Source organism: Vanellus vanellus (assembly GCF_965231255.1).
Source record: "Vanellus vanellus genome assembly, chromosome: 7".
NCBI classification, from domain to species: Eukaryota; Metazoa; Chordata; class Aves; order Charadriiformes; family Charadriidae; genus Vanellus; species Vanellus vanellus.
The window spans coordinates 19,755,576-19,777,145 of record NC_138912.1 but is presented as its reverse complement, the minus strand read 5'-3'; the positions used below and the strand labels follow the sequence as shown (position 1 = coordinate 19,777,145).

Here is a 21,570-nt window from a genome sequence, read left to right as displayed (position 1 = left end):
TCTGGTTTCATTAAAATAGGAAAATGAGGATAAGTATCAAACTGAGAGAAAGAAGTGGCAGGAGGAAAAAATGGCACTCATAAGTCAGGTAAAAGAAGCTGAGAACAATCGCAACAGAGAAATGAGAAGATTTGCAGAGGACAGAGAAAGTCATGTAAAGCAACAAGCAGAAATTGTAAGTGACTGGAGGTCTCAACAGAGTCCTCTAGTGTAAGTCTTTAGTACAGACCACACTTCAAGTCAAGTGTTAAGGATGGGCACTTGAGGGTAGCTGGCCTTTCACAGAATCACAAAATAGTAGGGGTTGGAAGGGATCTGGATATCATCTATTCCAACCCCCTTGCCAAAGCAGGTTGCACAGGAATATGTCCAGGTGGGTTTTGAATATCTCCAGAGAAGGCAACTCCATCTCTCTGGGCAGCCTGTTCCAGTGCTCTGTCACCCTCAAAGGAAAGTTCCTCATGTTGAAATGGATTTTCCTGTGTTCCAGTTTGTGCCTGTTGCCCCTTGTCCTGTTGCTGGGCACTGCTGAAAAAAGACTTGCCCCATCCTCTTGACACCTACTCTTTAGATATTTATAAAGCATTGATGAGATCCCCCCCTTTAGCCATCTCTTCTCCAGGCTAAGCTGACCCAGGTCTCAGCTTTTCCTCACAAGAGAGGTGCTCCATTCCCTCGATCGTTTTTACAGCTCTCTGCTGGACTCTCTCCAATAGTTCCTTTTCTTTCTTGAACTGGGGGTCCCAGAACTGGACACAGTGCTCCAGCTGTGGCCTCACACCAGGGCAGAATGGAAGGGGAGCATGACCTCCTTCAGCCTGCTGGCCACACTTTTTAATGCACCCCAGTATACAATTTGGCCTTCTTGGCCACAAGGACACGTTGCTGGCTCATGGTCAACTTGTTGTCCACCAGGACTCCCAAGCCCCTCTCTTTAGAGCTGCTTTCTAGCAGGTCAACCCCTAACCTTTATCAAAGTCCCCTCACTTTATCACATGGCAAAGCCTGGATGAGATCTCGATATGAAAAGGGAAGAATAGGAGGGTCATAAAATGAAAAAACTTACTATGTAATGGAAGTTAATATGCCTGTTCCTTTTTATCCTATCACCACCTCACTTTGTATTCTTCAAACTTCACATTGTGGGTAAAACACCGATAAGTAACTTAAATGAATTGCTACTTAAGAAGCTGAGAAAACATACTTTGAAAAACAAGATGGTTTTTTTTGCTTGGCTTGCAGGCAGGGTGGATACCTTGCCTGTTCACTGGACAGTGTCAAGGTTGTAATTTCTTAAGCATATGAAATTATTATATGAATCTATAAAATCTAAAACTGTATTTGCATCTAGAAGTAGTTAGCAATTACTTTCTGGACTTGCAACCAGTACAGGAGGATGTTGGGAGTTTAGGACTACTTTCACTTTGTGACTTTGCCTGAGACATGTTAGTAATAAAATCACAAAGTGAGCAAACCGGAGTGGTGATTCTTGCCAAAAATTCTCTTCAAAAAGCATATGAATATAAATATAAACTTTCTAATCAAAGCATGGTTTGTTTTTGCATATTTGTAGTGTAACTAGTTCTATGTGAGCTTTTTAAGTTCTATATAGGCTCTCAAGTTTACTAAGGCCATAAAATAGTGCTAACTATGCAAAACCCAACTATCGGAACAGTTCAGATAGTGTGTAGAAGTGGTGTTCAATTCTAACCTATTTCTTCCCCGTTTAGGAAAGACTTGCTGCACAGCTGGTAGAAAAGGACAGTAATCTTCAAAAGTGGCGTGAAGAAAGAGATAAATTAGTAGAAGCTTTGGAAGTACAGCTCAAGACTTTGGCTTCTACCAACACACAGAAAGATAAAGAAATAGCAGAACTGAAACAAGCTGCACTAAAGGATTCAGCAAAGGTCATTTCTCTTTCTTGTCCCAGTGTAGTATATTTTTTTTTGTTGTTATCTATTAATTCTGCAAAACACTATATTGCTCTTTGCATTTTGGCTTTATATTTTGTTCTTGAACACTGTCATATTGAAACCATTTGCAACATTTGAAAAAGCTTTATTTGTAACAATAACTGAAGTTTCAAAATATTCAGTAGTTCAAATAAACACTCAAGTCTATTTGATCCTTTAATTGTAAAGTTGGACTGGAAATCTGAAACAACTATCACATTTGCTGCCTTTTTCACAGCACCAAGGACTTTGTGAACAAATGGGAGGTGAACTATTTTACTCTATTTATGTAGAGTTATAATTAAACTTTGCATTACATCTTCCAAGGCTGTTGTATGACTTTTCTTCACTTTAAATAGTGGCCACTCATATGTGAAACTATTGGCTTTTTGTTGGATAGCTGACTGCTTTAGCCTGCAATTCTAAAACTGATTCGACCAAGTAATTGTAATGATGCTCATGTACATGTCAATGTCTTTTGCCAGTCCTGCAATTTGTGGCAATTTTTGCTATGTTTATTAGGATAAAGAAACTGATATAGAAGAACTAAGAAAACAGCTGGCTGAGAAAGATGACTTAATAAAGGAATTGAAACAACTCGTTAACCATGAAAGTCTTCAATCTTTGGCAGAAGTACCTTTACCTGAAGAAGGACAAGATAAAATAGATCAGTCTGTAAACAAAGAGGTATGTTTGTATTTACAGAAAGTATGTACTAATGATATGTTGCTAATAACTTTTGTTGTTTTTTCAGTATATATTTCAGCAACATTGGGAATCTCCCAGAATTTTCTTTTTGAGTTCTTCATACTTAATTATAGCTTCATTTCAGAGTTCCTGTTCATTCTTTCTCTCTCCCTCTTTCACACTTGCTGTCATAGAATAAGTACTTTAATAGAATACCACCTCTCTATACACTATAGAACTTGCATACCTGATGGAAAAGCTAGTTAACCTAGGTTCTAGAGATTTGGAGACATAGTATTTTGTAGTGTCATCTGAGTTTGGTTATGTCAGTATTAAGGGGTTTTCAGCTCAAACAACTTTCATGGTATCACCCATAGTGTGGTAATAGAGGTGATTCTGTAATTAGAGCTGCCAGACCATATGGGTGCTCCGAAGAACAAAACAGTATCTTGCATTCCACTTCAAAGCAAAAATAAAAAAAATTAAAAAATGAAGTTTAAAGATCAACTCTGTGTATTTCCTGAACAAAAATTAAAAGACTTGCAACTGTACTGACATTCGTGATTCTGACTGAACCCCTGTGTGCTACATTAACAGTATTTAATGAGGTAATTCTACTGCTAAGCTAAGTTAAAGATACATGGTTCCATTTCCAATTCATAATGAACAGGGCTGAACATGGGTTTCCTAGCAGTCCCTCCCCTGGCTACTTGAAAATGTGATTCTGCTTTTGTTGCAGAACTGGAGTGAATGCCAAAATGCCTCTCTTAATCTCTTTTCTGTTTACTGCCAAATCAGACACGCTGGCTGACTTGTTTCCTGCTACTTCAATTCAGCTAGTGCTCTACAGATGAAACTTGTGATGTATGAGGGAGGACAGAATAGCACTCAGAAGGGTTACTGGTTTGTACAGCTCTCTAATAACAGCTAAGGCAGCACCATAAAATTAGGGGTTTGTTATAAAATTATAGAGAAGAATTGTTGTGAACAGTTGGTGCTGAAGTATTTACCTCAGTCCAGTAGCAACAATACTTGATGTTACGAATAAGGAGAGGATGTTATGAATAAGGAGAGGCTGCTTACCAGGTTTATCACGTGAGAAACTGTTACAGTGGTAAAGTGAATGGGATAAAGTTTTTTGGGGAAGTCAATTCTCAGGAAAGACATAGTGGAGATGAAAAACTAAAACTCAAGAATCAAGATGATGTGTCTCCTGCCTTGAGAGGAGAGGCTAAGAAGTTGGCATTCTGATTAGGAGAGGTTAAGGCCACTGGAAGTTTATGGGGCTGAGGCTTACAAAATCATGGTTGGGGTGGGTAAACAGAAGGCAGAACTGTCCTTCCTGAAATCATGCAAGAACTGGGCATCACGTGATGAAACTAATAGGAGATAATTTTAAAACAGTTAAAATAACATATTCCTATATGAGGCAGCTAGTGATCTTCTGGAAGTGGTGGAAACAAGTACTGTCAGCAGGGATTATAAATGCATTTGTAAATCGATACTCCAAGGATTTGTCAGAAGTGTACCCTCTTGACACTTCTAATGCAACAACTGAGAGTGCTTGGAGAGTATGGAGGGAACAGATAACAAGATGGACAGGGTCATGTGTGTTATCCCTAAATAGCACCTCCTTTTGCTAGTCTTGGAAGCAGACTATTGAACTAGATGACCTACTGGTGAGACCCAGGAGGGCATGTTTTCTGATTGCATCCTGAATAGATGTTACTGACTTTAACTTGTGTTTTCTTTCAGCCCAGGTGTTCATTAGCTGTCTGTGCTTGAGCTTTTATATTGTAACTTTAGAAAACTCAAAATATTTTGTTTACAGTCTAGCATAAACTGTTGTCATTCTAAATATTTACAGTTTATGGAACAACAAAGCAAGATTAATCCTATAGCTGGACAAAGTATTCCAGTAAGATATGATGAAGTTAAAGAGAGTTATTCATTATCTCGATGTCCTAGCAGTGCCTCTTCATTAAGTGAGGTTGGTATAAAACTTTAAATTTGAAAATTTTATGCAGTTGTATGGATTTTGCTAAATGCAGAATAGGGAAGAAAATGTGTCTTGTTGCCTGAACAATTCTCAAGTTTTATTCTGCAAATCCCTTTCTTGATGATCAAATAGCCTGATTTAGTGGCTTTTGGTAGTAATAAAAATTGTATAATGTAAAAATGTAAATAACTATATCTGACTTCAACTGTGTGCTCTGAAAACTTACCTCTCACACTTAAGTGCCTGATTATTAGAAAATTATTATTGAAAAAAATAAACCCTTTTAAACAGATGAACAACAGCAGGGCAAATTGGATTTGCTTTCTTCTACTACAGGATTCTGGTGTGTAGCTTTGTTAGCTAATGATACTAATGATTCCTATGTAACTTTTTGATTGCTAACTCATGAAGTAACATTTATAAAGGAAAACTCTTTTGATTAGCCAACTCCATTCTTGGGGGAATGCAGTGGTGCTGGTATTCCTACTCAGAATCCCAGCAGAGCCTGTTGAAGAAAGTTTTGGCTTTCCATGAGCTTTGACCATTTTCCTTTTTGAGAGGAGGAAATTACCCTTCAGGGTGAATCAGCATAAAAAACCAACAGCAGCTAGTCCATTTGGGACCCTAGTAGCAACCACCCACCACTTCTTACCACCACCAACCCCAGCAGCTGATCTTCCAGGTTTCATTCAAACAGGTGCTGAATTCCTTTTTGTATGCTAGCCAGCAGCTGAACTGCTGCCACATGGGTGCAGGAGCTGGGAAGCCCAAAGCTCTGACTTTCTTGCTGATTTTGCTAAGAAAACCAGGGCTGGGTGGATGGTGGAAGGTCAGTGCTGCTGAGGAAGAAGTTGTGCAAACTGACCTTTTCATCCCACCCTCACTGTGCAGTTCTTGCGGTTTGGCTGTAAGCAGGTACAAGACAAAGTCTCCAGCTTGTGGGCAATGGTGCTGCCTGAATGCCTGCTCTTCCTCCAGAGAACAGATAGTGATGTAGAAGTCTCTCATAGGTTGAATTTGGCTTCTAGCTTGCCAGTTGCACCTTGTTACTTATACAATTAACTTCTTTAGTGTAGAAGGGGAAGGGAAAGCTCCCTAAAGATAAGCTAGAGAGAGATTATACTTTTCCCTCAGAAGCTCCTATTACTGCCTAGTTCCTAAGGAGCAGCAGAGCTAAGATGAAGAAAATAACATCAATTTTACTACTGCTAGCTGTGAAAACTGTAACCAACTGTCTCTGCCCTTGAGGAAAATGACTTGGAAAGAAAGTATCAGGCCAAGTTCAGCAAGGAAAACTTTAAGTTCTGTGATCATAGATAAAAGTATTGGCTTATTAAAATTTAACAAAAAGGTTTTAGAAAATACGAGTTAAACTCTGCTGTAGTTGAAGTAGGTTTCTTTACTGCTAAGTGTTCTGAAACCTAACAGCTGGAAAATTGAATGCTTAATTTGCAGTCCACTGGGGAGGGATATGTATTATAGTTTTTTAACTCATGGTTATTTTAAAACTTGTTTCCTTAAAACTTCATATGCTTGCAGGACCATTCAGAAATTGTCCTCGACTCTTCTGAAGTGTCCACAGAAAATGGAAAAACTAGTCGGTTCCCAAAACCAGAGATGGAAATCCAGTTCACACCTCTGCAACCCAATAAGATGGAGGTGAAGCACCAGGGCAGCACCTTACCAGTTACAGTTAAAATGCTGAAGCCAAGGAAGAAACGGAAGAGTGAAGAGATGGATGAGGTATGTTCTAGACCAATCGACAAAATACGTTGTGCCTTCTGAAGGCACTGGAAAAAGTACTGAACCCTATCTACAGATGAATATATTTCATCTAATGTAGTTACCTGTGGTTTTGGACAAGACTGTTTTAGCAGTCCATTTAAATCTTTTCATAGGTAGTAGTCCACATTCATACCCTTATGGGCTAACATTTAGCTAAGTAACTTTTCAATAACATGAAACTAAATTTAAAAGTATCTTATTGCTCTTTTATTCACCAGCATGTTAATCTTAAATGTTGTTTTCATGTTACTTATGCCAAACAGAATTAGATTATAAAATGATTCAGTAACTTTAACTGCTACAAGTCAACTGAAGACACAGTTTTTTTTTTTTTAATTTCCTAAAACTGAAAAGCACACTGTCAGCACTGAAAGTAAGGACTGAGGGGAACACTGTGGTGCTAAAATAGCCACATACTGCTCATTGCAAATTTTTTAAAAATAAAACAATAAAACCCTTCTTTTTGAGACAAACAAAACCAAATCCTTTGTGGAGACTCTCTTCTAATTAAACAAAGAACAAAATTCTCTTTCCCTTTTCTGACGCTGTTATCAGTTGTTGTGGCTATCATTGATCTGAAATCTCTTGACGCACCACTTCACAAGAGAGAAGATGTCTTTTAAGGACAGCTTAGCAATGATACTATGTTACCAACCTGTTTTTATAGTTGTCACTATAAATCTGAATTTACATTTAGATTTACTGAGATAATTTAGATTTGTATATTCACTTGTGAGATATCTTTAAGCCAAAAGCACAGGAAACAATGGAGAGAAGAAAACAGTAAATGTCAGAAGGGTTTGACTACGGGTATTTCTAGTTCCCTTCTACAGGTTTGGTGATTAACACTTGAATAGTTACCCCTATCAAGTATTAGCCAATGCATCCTTACTGTTAGTCATAGCGTTTAAACAGGGACTGCTTCTGTAATATAACTGTTGTTCTTCCCAGAAGGATCCTAGTTAAAATTTGTTGGTTTTATTTTCCTAGGATTTTGTAAAGAGTGAGAACAAGAAAAATGCAAAACCTGCTATGACTAATTCACCTTCTACAAGCAACAAAAAAATGGTTTGGCTTTGTTCTATTTTTGAAGTTAGTTTGGCCCTTTCTGTAAAGGTGGACTTGTGAAAGGAGCAAACATTATTATGCAGCAGTATCTTATCCTTATCTGTGTAAATGAATAGGATTCTTAAACACTTATGTTGTTGTCCTACTAAACTCTGTAAGCTAACTAAAGAGAGTAAGTTTATATTTGCCAAGAATGTGTACTAGCTGCAGTGTACAATGATTCAAAGGGAAGGATGTCGCATATTGAGTAGTTATGAAGACTAGTTTGAACATACTATTATTATATGGGATATTATAGGCAACGCCTCTGAAGTAAAACTAAGGTTCATGTCATCTATATTCATCACAATTATAACAAGATGATTTTAGGTCTTAGTAATAACCTGGTTCAGATGGTGGGTAGTAGGTTTGTTTTCCCCATCAATTTTCTCCTGTTTTAGTTATAACTAGAACAGCTTGTCTAATGAAATACTCTACAACTTTGAATCTACTTTTTTTTTTTTTTAAAGAAACTATTTGTTTCCTATATTACTCATGCCCTTAAATATATTCTGTGAAACTGACAATTTTTTTTTTCTTCTGGGTGGAAAATGATATTGTCTACACTGCTTGCTGTGTAGTATCATTAGTATAATGAACAGAGGTGTCAGTAGCAAAGCTCAAAAAGTCAACTTGAAAATAACATTGAAGTCAAAATGGAATTAAACTTGAAGATAAGTCAATTTTCAACTTAAACAATGTTCTTATATTTCTGTACAGATGCCTGCTACACAGTCACTCAGAAAAGAATACTCCTTAAGAAAGCAAGAATCTACTTCAAGTAAAATGTCAGCTAAAAAGAAAGATGGAACACTACAAAAAATTGGAGATTTTTTCCAAAGTTCTCCTACTATTTTTCAATCTAAAGGTTTGTACAGAATAACTAAGGCTTATTTCATGTTCTCTGGGCATTGTAGAATGGCTTTTTCTACTGTAATCTATTAATGTATATGTTAAAGGACATGCCTGCTGCATTAAGTTGTTCTTTTGTTTATGAAATAATGGAGTCTGCACTGAGGCCTGCTATGTGGAATCTTGAAAAGTAGAAAAGGCCATTTTGATTGCAAGGACCACACAGTTCTAAAGTTTGGGTTAAGTGTGAAAAGTAAACCAGATGGAATCAAAGGACACAGTGTGGAATATGTGCATATAAATTGGCCTTCTTGAACTCCATGAAGTTCACACAGGCCCACTTCTCAAGCCTGTCCAGGTCCTTCTGGATGGCATCCCTTCCCTCAGGTGTATCAGCTGTACCACTCAGCTTGGTGTCATCCTCAAACTTGCTGAGAGTTCACTCTGCCACTGTCTGTCATTGATGAAGATGTTGAACAGTACTGGTCCCAGTACGGGCCCCTGAGGGACACCACTTGTCACCAGTCTCTATCTGGACTCTGAGCCATTGACCACTACCCTCTGGATGCGACCATCCAACTAATTCCTCATCCACTGAATGGTCCCCACCCATCAAATCCATCTCTCTCCAATTCAGAGAGAAGAATGTTGGGGGGGGACCTTACAGAATTCCAGATAGATGATACCCATAGCTCTTCCTTTGTCCACTGATGCAGTCACTCCATCATAGAAGGCCACTAAGTTGATCAGGAAGGACTCTCCCTTGGTGAATCCATGCTGGCTGTTTCGAATCACCTCCCTGTCATCTATGTGTCTTAACATAGCTTCTAGGAGGATCTGTTCTATGATCTTCAAAGGCACAGAGGTGACGCTGAGAGGTTAGTAGTTACCAGGGTTCTCCTTCCTACCCTTTTTAAAAATGGGTGTGATGTTTCCCTTTTTCCAGTCCCTGGGGACTTCACCTGACTGCCATGACTTTTTAAATGTCATGGAAAGTGGCTTGGCATCTACATAAGCTAATTCCCCCAGGACTCTAGGATGCATCTTGTCAGGTCCCATAGACTTCTGTATGTTCAGGTTCCTCAGGTGGTCACAAACCTGATGTTCTCTTACAGTGGGAGGGACTCTTCTTTCCCCGGTCCCCTTCTTGTAGTCCCTCCACTTGAGAGGTGTGAGGAGAGAGGTTGCCAGTGAAGACTGAATCAAAAAGTGTTGACTACCTCAGCTTTCTCCTCATCTGTTTTTACCAGTTTGCCAGTCTTGCTCATTAGAGGGGGTACGCTTTCTTTGACCTTCCTTTTCTGGTTGAACCTTGTTCTGTAAGCAATCCCTCTTCTTCCCCACTGCTTTGTTTCTGTGGAAATGATTAATGATTTTTGATGTATGTATGTGGGAGTGGAAGATTAGTTCTACAGAATCTGAAAGCTGGTGTCTTGTGAAAATATTTGGAATACTTTAATAAACTGACTATGAAGCAATTAATGGATTTCACTAAGTTTCCGTATAGCCTTGGGAAGATTAATTGCTAGGACTTTCTATTGGAGAATATAATTTTATTCTTTCTTATAGTAAGACATGATCGCTGAGTTACTGGTTTTTGTGGGCTCTTTTTGGTTTGGGATTTTTTTTTTTAAAAAAAGATTAAAATCAGCAGAGGGCACAAGGAATTGTTGGTGTTAAATTCTAAAAGACGCTATTATTTGGTTGGTTAAAATGAGGTCAGCCATTATTCAATGTGGACTGTTAAAATTAAGATCTCTGTACCAACTTGTACTCTGTAGCAAGTCAAGTTTTCATCTTATGTGCTGTAACACAGTCTAGATGATGATAATGGGATTTTAGAAATTTTCCATGTTTGTCAGATTGGTTCCATGAGGATAGGATATCATTATCAATGGCAGCCAAATTCAGACTACTCAAAATTTCACCCTGAAAATACTTAATTTGAGCAAATGAGTTCTAGTTTGTAACCTTTATTACCATACCAAGTATCTTTTTTTCCTCTTTTGCATAACTTGTTTGGGATTTTTTCTTTCCTTCTAGCTCATGATATGCACACACTTATTTATTTATAGAGCTAGTACTAGTTTGATAAAGCTTTGCAAGTACATAGAGAAAACTGAGTCTACGCTGTGCTTTTGCCAGCACAAAGAAATTAAGCCTGTCCAGCTCCTGCTGAAGTGTTTAACTTGCAGTGAAATCTGAATCCAAACTGATTTTTTTTTCTTATCTGATGCTATAGAAAACTCTGGCAGTCAACTACCACTTCTGACTTTTTATATTTAAACCTCAGACTGCATCAGTTTAATTTTTAAACAGTTTTTAATACAGCTTGCTTTATTTGTTAATTTTGAGGGTCACAAAACCAGTAAGACACTGGCTTACAATAATTTCTTTCTTCTAGCCAAGAAACTTATTGCGACAATAAGCTCTCCCAAGTCCACAGAACCAGAAAGTGTCAAAGAAATTGATCTCAAGCCAAAACGAGCCAAGAGAAAGCTGTATTCAACTGACATTTCTAGCCCTCTAGATATCCCTGCTTCTTCGGTAAGTGATTACAAGTTACTGTTGTGTCCACTGTAATGTATTTCTGTAGTCTTGGCTTAAAATAAGCTATTAAGGGGCCAGAACAAACCTAAAGGTCTGACCAAGTTGCAGAAGAGGTTTGAAAGTACCTACTTATTTCTGGCTTCTACCTAACCATTCCTTTTGGTCTTTTCTTCCTGCTGTTTTACTTAATTTTCTGTTTTCTCACCTATCTTCTCTGTGTTTGCTGACTTACTGTATAGGTGATACAGCAATCACAGAGATACCTTTAAATTTGGAATCGTGGATATCTTAGTTGTGGTATGTGGAGGATTTTTTTTTTCCTCAACTACAGCAGTTGAGTCTTAATTTGTTTTTCCAGTAGTTGGTTTTCATTTAAGTGTAGGATAAAGGGAGTATAGAAATAGAGACAACTAAGGGATCCATAGATCTGGAATAGCATGATTGAAACACTAAAGATAAAAGTCTGCATGTACAATCAACTTTGCAGGGCAAGTAAGCACCTAAGATAGTTCCCAATTCCATTTATGGCCAGCTGATATTTGGGTTACTTTAGGATACAGATATATCCGTGCTTTTCCAAAGCACAGTTTAGCTAGCCTTCTGGGTGTGCCTAAATTGTGTTGACCTGTCTAAGCCAGCCTGTAGTCTTATAGGCCAGGGCTTGATGTTTTGTTTCTGAAATCCAACTTTATGGTTTTGACAATAACTATAGTGCTGAGTGTACTCTTGTTCTGTTGGAAGTGCATTTCTTCACTCTGTTCAATCCTTTCTTTCTTTTGCTATGGTGAGCGTTTGCCCATACTGAGAGATCCTATTGAATTTCTGTAAATTCTATGAAGGAATGTAGCAGAAATCAAAATGCTGTCTGTAGGAGGATGAAGAAAATGACAGAAATGCAAAGCAAAAGAAGTGAAGAAGCTTGGAAGTGAAAGGAAAAGTGAAAGGCTGAATCCCGGGAAAGTCAGAGAAAGCTGAAGCAATTTAAGCTAAATATGTTTTCTGAACACTTCCTGTTTCACTAAATGAGTATTAGAGATTAGTCTTTGGACTTTGGTGTTTGTTTCAGCAAAAACATATTTTCTGTTTTCCCCAGTATTTGTTGCTTATAATGTTGCACTAAAATTGTCTCTCTGTCCTGGAGACCTCTGACTAAATGATAATAGGCAGATTTCTTTCCAAAAACAGCTTCTGGGAAAAAACATTTTGTTGGTTACATGGGTCTAGAAGTACCTGTCATTTGTCTCTGAAGAAATGCTGAGTAACTCTTGAAATATTGTCTTTTTCAGATCTTTATAGAACAAAAAGAAAAGGAAAGTGATCATCTAATCATCAAGCGACGGCTACGGTCAAAACCAGCTAAATAATCTTGTAAAAGCATGTTTGTATTTTTTAGGGCATATTTCTGTTGTACTATAGGAAGTAATAGATACTTAGTCATGATCCAAAATCTGTATATAGATGTATAGAATTGTTCTGATGGTTTCTGGTTCTGATTCCATTAAAGCTGAAATACTGTTCAAGAAAGTTTGTGTCTGAGTCAGTGGTTTGTTTGTGGGTTTGGTTTGTGTGTTTTTTTTTGTTTGTTTTTTTTTTTTTTTTTAGGAATAGTGTTTTCAGAAGTGTGCAGTAAGAACTATGCGTGTGTGGAATGGTTTAAGTTGCTTGTTTTGGGTGGCCAGTATACCTACCATAACTTCAAGTGGGGGGAAAAGAAAATGAATACATATCAAAACTTACGTGTCCTTAAATTCTTTAAAAAGATATAAAAAAAATTCAGTGAAGGGACAAAATTAAGGAATAGGTACTATGTGAAAAAATGTTTTTCATCACTTGGGTGGTTTTAACCATCTTCTATTCACTCTTTTAAATTAAGTAATTTATAAGCATAATGTTCTTTCTTTGGGGATTATAATATTCATAAATAATCTGCTATTAGAAGTGACCTACTCTCAGATAGATATTTGACGTTTTCTTTGAACCATCCAGTTCTGCTCAACTGGAACAGCTACTTTTTGTGTAGTAAGGCTTCAGCTTATAATCAGTGACTGACTAAACATTTAAAACACTTGGTTTCATCAATGTAGTGTCTACTTAGGTCACAGGGAGCGACTGCATTTCATAGGATTTTGCATTGTTTGAGGAACAGTACTGGTCATCTTTCAGAAAGAGCTGAAATTACTTTGACAATGACCTACTCTTGATGTGGATGAAGCAAAATCATTTACTCTAACTTATTGCTCATGCAACCTTTTTGGTTTTATTTTCTTGAATTACTACCAACTATACAACATTGGTTTTACTTGGACTATTGGATTATACTGATTATTACGGAGATTAAAATTGCTTTTCTTGAAAGAAAAAAGTGACTAAATGCCTATTGCAGTTTAGCTTGAACAAATGTGATACCTTTAAAAATGCAAATCAATGTCAAAATGGTCATTAGTCATTTCTTTAGTAGAAGTAGTTTTCCTTTAATTTTTATGTGACTATAGCTTAGATGTGGACAAGGTGCTGTGAGCCAGTTTAGTGGCAACAACCTCTGATGCGGTTTTCTCGACTGTTCTCCAGTAGATGGTCTGTGCATGAAATGTCCCTCCAAAAGAATAATGCATAGTTCAGTTCTGTAGATCCTGACTTGTAAGATCAGATTTTCATCCTAAGTTGCTTCTCTAGTTTCCTCACTGTAAAATGGAGTTGTACCCCTATGCTCTTCCATATCTTGTCCTTAACAAAAGAAGATTGATGTTTTGTTCTTTCTAACTTGAAAGTGACAGTGAGCCTGATTCACAAGTCATTCATCTCTTCCATTGCTTCAACTTTTTGTCTTCATCTTCTGTCTGTGTGAATGAGAACTTAGATTTTCTTTTCAATTAGCTTGTGCCTGGTATTGCCATCTTCTTTATTCCCTCTTTTCATTCTAGTAAAAAAAAAATGTAAAATCCAGGTAAAGGTCAGATAATTCTAAATAAAAATAAATGCAATGTCACTTTAATATCTCTTCACAGGTAGGATTTTGCTCTTTGAGCCCCTTTGTACTTCCCCAGATCTTGTTTTCTGCTATCTGTGGTCCAGATATCTGGATTGATCTCTTTCAGGGTTACAGAAGAGCACAGCAGTGAAGATTCTTACCTAATGTAGGTGTAAGTTGTTCATTTTACAGAAGTCTTATAGCTGGAGACAGTAAATATATGAGGTGAAGTCATATAACTGTCTTAAACAATGGGACAGTACTTGGAATATTTATTATTTGTCTTTCTCAACATTTTGTCTGGGTTTTTTTCCATTTTTAGCAGATGTTCTCAGTCAGCTGTTCATCTTGACCCTTAACTCATTTTTTCTGAATAGTTTCAGTTAATTTTAGAACCCATCAGCATGTGCCTGTTCAGCTGGATTGTTCCTTCCATTGTGTATAACCTTGCACTCGCCTGCAGTGAAATTCACATGCCATTGCGTTGCCTTGAATGACAGTTTGATTGCTTATCATTAAATCATCAAACGGCCTTATAGCTCTTATTTAACCAAAAAAACATTTGCAAGGTAAATGCAGGATTGAAAGAACGCTGAATTACTTGATTGTTGCATGTATGATTTCTTTATTGATTCAAATGTGTGGAAAGTAATAGAAATATCTTCGGCCATTTCATGTCTCTGAAATTGCTGGTTGATAGTGTGTGTTCTTCTCCCTATCAAATATAAAATTTCATAGTTTCAAGTAACTCGTGCTTCTTTCTGATTTTGTGGGTAAATAACAAGTGACAAAACATTTAGCAGCCTTTATTTCAATTACTCCGGTAAATTGCAATTTACATATCTCTGCAACTAACTGGGAAGTAGAATCTCTTGACTTAGGCTGCTATGACACTCAGGAATGTTACCACACTTCTGTCTTAACAATTTTTCTAAGTTCTTGTATTTACTAAAATTTTATCAGTGTTGCTGAGCTATATGAATGGAGGCTATATGAAAACTTGGTTTTTTCTGGAAGTCATTTGAATAGTTTTTTTCAATATAATCTGAGCATTAGAGTAGCTATATATACATGCACAAAAACTTTGTCTATTTCACTAATTCTATTTTTTTGTCCTAGGGTAGCCTTCGCAATTGCAAGCACTGCACTGAGTGAACTTCTTTCATAGGTGTAGGCTTGTTTATCAAACTCCATTTTTACAGATTTTTTTAATACATAGAGAAACAAAGCGTGCTCCCTTTGCTTTGGTCAAGGCATTGTGATTTCTGTAATTCCTATAGCTTTTGGAGTCTGAATTTATGTGTTGATAGCCTAGAAAATGGGTCATACTTTGTGTACCTCCTTTGTCTATGTCAGGATTATCAATTATTACCTGAGGAGAAAGAACATGGGTGAGAGATGAAGGGAAAAAAAATATTCTAGAAAGCCATTTTTTTGATACTATAACATATAAAGATGTTCACTTTCAGTTCTTTGGAAGCAATGGGAAATACTTTTTTTTTCCTTGTTGAGACTGAGGCTAGCTTGGTATATTGTCCATCTTTCAGCTCCTCTGGAGAATGAAAAGAAAGGTGTTTTAGGACATCGTTCCTCTTTTGCCTTCTGACTCTTCCTGATAAGTACTGCAGCTAATTAAAAGCTGAACATGAATATGCCTCCTCTTTAGTTCATCCTTGCCTTAGTTCATCAATTAGCTTGCAGAGCAAAGACAATAGTTTTAGTCTATTTTAATGGAGGAGACCCTAATTCTTTACCTAGCAAAGACTAAGATAAGCACCATTTAATTGAAATTTGATCTAGATTTTGACATGGAGAAGACTTCTCGTAATACTTAAATTTTCCTTGTTCTCTTCAGACCTCTTTTGGCTGTAGGAAGGTTGTACCCCAATAATGTTTTGTGATGCATTTATCACTGCATCTTTGGCCAGAGGGGAGTAAGAGCTTCTATATATATGAAATTGGGTTGTGCAGTGCTGATATGCTAGGAGAACTCAAAACCAACAAAGGAAAATCTCCTGGGGTGGCAACAGTGACTTCCACTGTTTTGCTGCTCCTCCCAAATTTGAGTAAATCTTGTTTCTGAAACTATCTGATGCTGAACTAGGTTGTCTTATTTCAATCTCTTCTGTGCATTTGAAAACTTCTGATACTTAATCTCTTGGTAAAAGGAAACTTCATTTTAAGCTTAGATCCTTATAAATTTAATAACAGACTTCTAAAATTTGGCCTCACTTCTTTGGTGCTTTGCTCTTCCACGCAAGGAAGGAAATCTTCCGTTGTATAAAGTAGTTCTATTTCTGGTGTAATTCTGGTGAATTCTGCAAAGTGCCTTGTACAGCAACACCATTGCCTTGGAATAATTCCTTTCGAGCATGTCATGCTGTGAGAGAATTCTTAGAAAATGACCTATGCTGTACTTGTCTCAAGCTGGCCCTGCTTTTTCCGATGGTTAAGTTTCAGTTTGAAAAGTATTCCTTGTTCAACTTCAGCTCATTTGGACACACTTTCTCTTGCCATCCTCGTGGCACTCCAATTACAGACATAATGAAGGAAAATAAGAGGACAGTCTTTCATATAGGTCGAGCTTTTCTCTTTGGCAGAAAAAGCCAAGCAGGAACAGTGGCACCATTTGGTCAGACAGTTCATGAAGTGAAGGTGTTTCAGGAGTTAAAGTGAGAAAAGGGAGCAGAATATTTTGGGGGGGATTTTCCAGCGGTATGGGAGCTTTCTGTAGATGATGCAAGTACTTGAACGTTCTTTAAACTTGATTAATGTTGCGAAAGAAGAAAAATAAAAAAACTTTTAATAAAACATGCCTGCTTGGGTCTCTACAGAGCCACTGTCTCCTGTAGGACAGCAAAATCCCCAGGAGGTGGCGCTGAGACACTGCTCGGGGTCTTCAGCCTCCACACTGATAAGCTCAGCTGGGAGGTGCAGGGGACAGAAATGTTTGAGTTTGTTCTGAACCAACCTACTTTTCATCCTATTTAGCCAAGCTTCGTAGAAAGTTCAGAACGGGGCCTTGCTGGACTATATTGTCTTGGCATTTCCAATTGCTGCATACCAACATTTCACAGGAGTTTACTTTTTTTTTTTTTTTTTTTGACAAAGATAAAGGATATTTCCATTGAAAAACTCATTAGACAGAACTAGGGGTCCTCCTCCAAGGCTTCAAAGAAAGAGATCAGATTTCTTAAGGAAGAATTTTTTTCCAAAGCTGCTGGATTTAATATTTATAGATCTCTGTATTGATGGATAAAGTCAGACTATATAGTCGAGCATAACATTGTTTCCTTTTTTGAATGATCTATGAGAATAAGGAACCTTCTGAGAATCAAGTTTTGGCTTATTTTAAAAAATAAAATGCCAAATTATACTTTTTCCTGCTGTGCACTGAAGACTCCATGTGTTCTCAAATTGCTGCCAAAAGATGAGTTCTGAAAGTCTTTATCTGGGGACAAAGACAGTTTTTTAGAGTTTATTTGAAAGACCAGCTTTTCCAAGTCATTAAATAACTAGAAAAATGGGTAAAATGAGCTTGCACCTCTTTCAGTTCATTTCCAACTGTTTAAAGTGTGTTTTGCTTTTAAAAAAGTCTTTTTAATCACAAACTAATTGCTAAGGTGACACATCAGTACTGTTTCATGTCAGATTGGAAATAATAGAATTCTGGCTAAAAAAAACCTGAGAATAAAGGAGAGGCAGCATGCGTAGCTAAAATACCTCAGTACATTAAACAGCATGTCTACCTTAGATCTCCTTAAAGTATTGTAGCTTATAAGCAGGTATCCTTCATCATCTTGGAGACCTCGTATAAAGTGTATAATTCTGACTGTGTATGTCTGGGGAAAGCTATCTAGCTATGCTTCGGTGTGCAGAAGGAACCAAGGAGGACTTAGGTGTCCTGTCCTTGTCATCTGTGGTCAATAGCCCTTCAATAGCATCTTTGCTTTGACATGTGTTAATACCTCAAAGCAACAGTAAAAACGATTGCGCAGGTTCTATGCAAAACTCCAAATACAAATCCTCCCCTCAGTGACCTTTAAAATGTTGGGTGTAGTCAGATCAGCCACTTGCCGTGTTCTTGGCTGGCAGTATGTCCCCATGAAGTCTCCTATGGCTTCAATTGCTCGAAGCTGACACGAGCAAGTACTTGAGTGTTTGACAGGAGTGAATTGCCTTAGAAGCAGCTGGTAATTGAATAATATCAAATCATGGAATGGTTAAAGTTGGAAGGGATGTTAAAGATCATCTAGTTACAGCCCCCTTAGAAAAAAACAAAACAATCCAATCAGATAAAAACTTATCTTCCAGTATTAATGAGGCCTGGGCAAATGCTTCCAGTAGACAGCAGAATGCCTCAGGACCAGATTGCAAAATGAAACACTATAGCTTGAAATGATTGGTGAGGCCACTGAAGCTGATTCTTACTAACTGCAATCTGCAAATTACTTGAGCAAATATTTCCATTCCAGAAAACTGTAAGTGACCATGTGACATTAGAGGCAAAGGCATCGTGGGAGTGAGGGTGAACAACTTGGAACAAGAGATGGTGACAGCTTTCATCTGTATCAAACATTTTGTAATGCACAATTACATCACAGAAGCACTATTTTAAAAAAAAAAGTTTTTATCGTGAGAATAGCCTAATTTGCTAGCTTCCACTGTACAAAAAAGAAAAGCACAGTAGTGCATTTACTATACTGATCTAGTGCTTTGCTGCTACAAAATTGACCTTTTATAAAATGTCTCAGAATTATTTGTGTGCATTTTCACAATGCACAACAAGCGGGGACAGTAAGTTGCTTCACTTTTTTTTTTTATCTAACTGAAACATTTAACATAGCAGTTTTATCAGTTTGACAACCTCTGACATTTAACTGCTGTGACTTTACTAGCGTATCTTAAAAGGGTATTGAAAAATTTTTAAGACATCGCGTTGTCAGTGGGTTCCACCTGAGCTGAGGCTTCACGAGGTGATGAGGGCAAGAGGGGTGTTATTACTACACAACTTCTTTTCAGTACTGCTCTCTTGCTACTAGATGTTTCTAGCAAATTAGGCAGTACGGGCTCCTCTCTGCAACCCTCTGGGATGCTACAGCACTGTTGCCTGGAGCCAGGCTGTGGGTACCACACAGCAGTCAGCTGAGGAACATATAAACTTGCTGTCTCGTTTTTGAAATGTCTCTGAGCTCCCTATTGCCCGGCTGTAAGTGGAATGAAGTTACCTGTACTTATTCCCAGCTACACCAGACCCTTGGCATTTAACATGATGTTACTTTTCATGTTTTTGATGAATTATTTAGACTGCATCAGTGGAAGTGACTGGATTTTGACTTTTAAATGCGAGAGGTGTTTGGAGACCTCAGACTTTGCTCCACATGGATGAGGTCACCACCTCCTCCTCTGAAATAGATGTTATGGTCACAGATCTGGGTGTTTCCTCATTGGCAGGAAGCTTTGTGATCAGCTGCGGGAACAGACAGGTTTCAGCGACAGCTGAGATGCTGTTGCACAGGCTGACATCCTCCCTTTCTCCCACAAGAAACTCTGGCTTTATCGTCTGTGCCGATTTGGATGGGGTTTGTCCGTATCTTTGTATTTGGGATTTAAAACGTTGATGAGGAAGAGGCATTTGGAGAAAAGATGAAAAAGCCCGTGCCTTTAGTCCCCATAGAAGGAGCGCGCTGCTTCTGTAACAGAGAAGTCTTTGAAAAGTGGCTTTGAAGCAATCTTATGCTTTGAGCCTGGCCGGGTGTTGAAGTAAAGCCAATGACCAAATTCCTGAGAAAAGTGGTTTTACAGCGACACCTCCAGGCTCCAGCTCGTTTGAAAAAGTCGCTTGTTCCTCTGTTGGCGGGGAGGAATGTCACTAGCCCTGAGCCGATATCATTAAATGTGAGGCTTATGTGGATACTTAAATAAGACGCATTCCTCCTAGGGAAAAAACACGACATGAACATCCCAGGAAACACTTCACCTGGACACGTTCCAGCTTCTTTCTCATTTAAATGTTTCTGTCTTTCCTTAACTGCGATGGGAGGATGGGAGAAAGAGTCTACTTTCCAATCACCTGTTCAAGTTTTCCCCTTATGAAGTGTCAAGCTCCTGGTACGCGGCTTCCAGAGCACTAAGTGCTTCACGCCCACTAAGAAACAGCCTTGGTTTGTTTGCCTTTGGCAGTTCGGTGAATAATTCTGAAATTAGGTGAAGTGATTGCTTTGTGGAAAGTCTGCATGCAAGATGCTCTGGATGTCTTTCTTTCCCAGTAGTTTAGCCAGCTAAAACATATTATCCAAGTAATAAATTTCAATAATTCTTGTTTTTCAAACACTTTGAAACAAATTCTGAAGAAAATTATTTCAGCTCAATTTATGTCATCTTTTTAAGCATATGATATCAATGTGTGAAATGCCACGTGGCACTGATTTCCTCTAGAGTCTATTAATGATGTTGAGATAATTAGATGGGTGCTCTTATCGCTAATGTTGAGTGTTAAACTTTGTGCTTACGGAAAAAAAAGCCCTGGTGAAGGGCTCACTCCTGCAGACACTGCTTGAGTAAAGCTGGAACACCACGTTCCCAGCCGGAAATCTCTTGGACGGTCTCTCACAAAGCAAGTTTTCCCTTCCTTGTAAATTAAACTTCATAAACGTAGTCAGACTCTCGTGATGCAAATGAGTAATAAAAAATGAAATAGCAAGTACAGTCAGTCTCTTCAACTCTCATGACGGCTTTTCAAAGAAAAACCCTGAAGTTAAATTCATTGAAGGAGTGACTCCTGTTTGCCAATGCAATAAACAGCTGATGAAAGTGGAAATTTCTGTTATACGGATATTGCCAAAATACTAAGTACTTCATAACTTAAACATTTCAGTGTTCTGGGACATAGAAATCTATGTTCCAGTACAAGATAGATACATATAGGGGGAGATATGCAAGCCACGTTTGCTTATTATTTGTGATTTACAGAAATGAAATCTTCCGCTGGACTTAAATAGGTTGATAATATTTCATTCCCAAAGAATTTTGAAACTTCATTTTTACTTTAGGAAAAACAGTTCAAAATCCCATGTAAAAAGACCTTTCTCACTTCTGCATTGCTTTAATGTTGTAGCCAGTAGGGAAAATATTTTACTTATATGTCAATGCTCTACAGATAAAAAGCAAGGTGGAGGCTAACTGGTATGGTTATGGACTCCCTTACCTCTCCAGCAAACAGGATGAAGTTAGGGAAAAAAAGAGGGCTCTTTAATCATGGGGTATTTCAATCTAGCCAAGAATGTAATATTAAAGATTATATTTTGCATCAAATGCTATCGATATATATCGCATTTAAATGCCTTTTAGAAATATTGATATCTACCTCTGTCTCGCTGACTCCTATTCTTCTGACTTTTGTCTCTAATGGCATTTTTATGGTTATCTACTAAGCCTTGGTGTTACATGTATTTTTTTACTGTCCATCATTCCATTTGTTCTCCCTTTCCTAGAGGTTAAAAGTGTTGGGCACTGTTTTTATGCAGTTTTACTCTCATATTCTTCCTTATAATCCAGACCATCTGAGTAACTTCTATGTAGAATTCAAGGATACGGTGTCTGTTTTGGCCACAAGCGTGATGCTTTGTGCTGCTTTGTAGCTTGATGGGAGTGTGCCGCTACTTATGGTT

At 37.8% G+C, this 21,570-nt stretch overlaps 2 protein-coding genes across 2 annotated transcripts in view; one reads left to right on the top strand and one right to left on the bottom strand.

The window, feature by feature from the left end:
- Positions 1–12,431, top strand: part of KIF20B (kinesin family member 20B) — a gene marked incomplete at its 5' end in the record, with an annotated part of 40,790 nt that extends 28,359 nt beyond the window's left edge. Inside the window, 9 exons of the mRNA XM_082486355.1 lie at positions 20–175; positions 1,731–1,907; positions 2,475–2,639; positions 4,507–4,629; positions 6,178–6,381; positions 7,414–7,497; positions 8,251–8,398; positions 10,787–10,929; positions 12,219–12,431. Coding sequence (XP_082342481.1) covers positions 20–175; positions 1,731–1,907; positions 2,475–2,639; positions 4,507–4,629; positions 6,178–6,381; positions 7,414–7,497; positions 8,251–8,398; positions 10,787–10,929; positions 12,219–12,296 — 1,278 coding nt within the window. The 3' untranslated portion in view covers positions 12,297–12,431. The remainder of the gene's footprint in view (positions 1–19; positions 176–1,730; positions 1,908–2,474; positions 2,640–4,506; positions 4,630–6,177; positions 6,382–7,413; positions 7,498–8,250; positions 8,399–10,786; positions 10,930–12,218) is intronic.
- ACTA2 (actin alpha 2, smooth muscle) overlaps positions 1–21,570 on the bottom strand; it is a 475,038-nt gene that overhangs the window by 276,190 nt on the left and 177,278 nt on the right. The window lies entirely within an intron of this gene.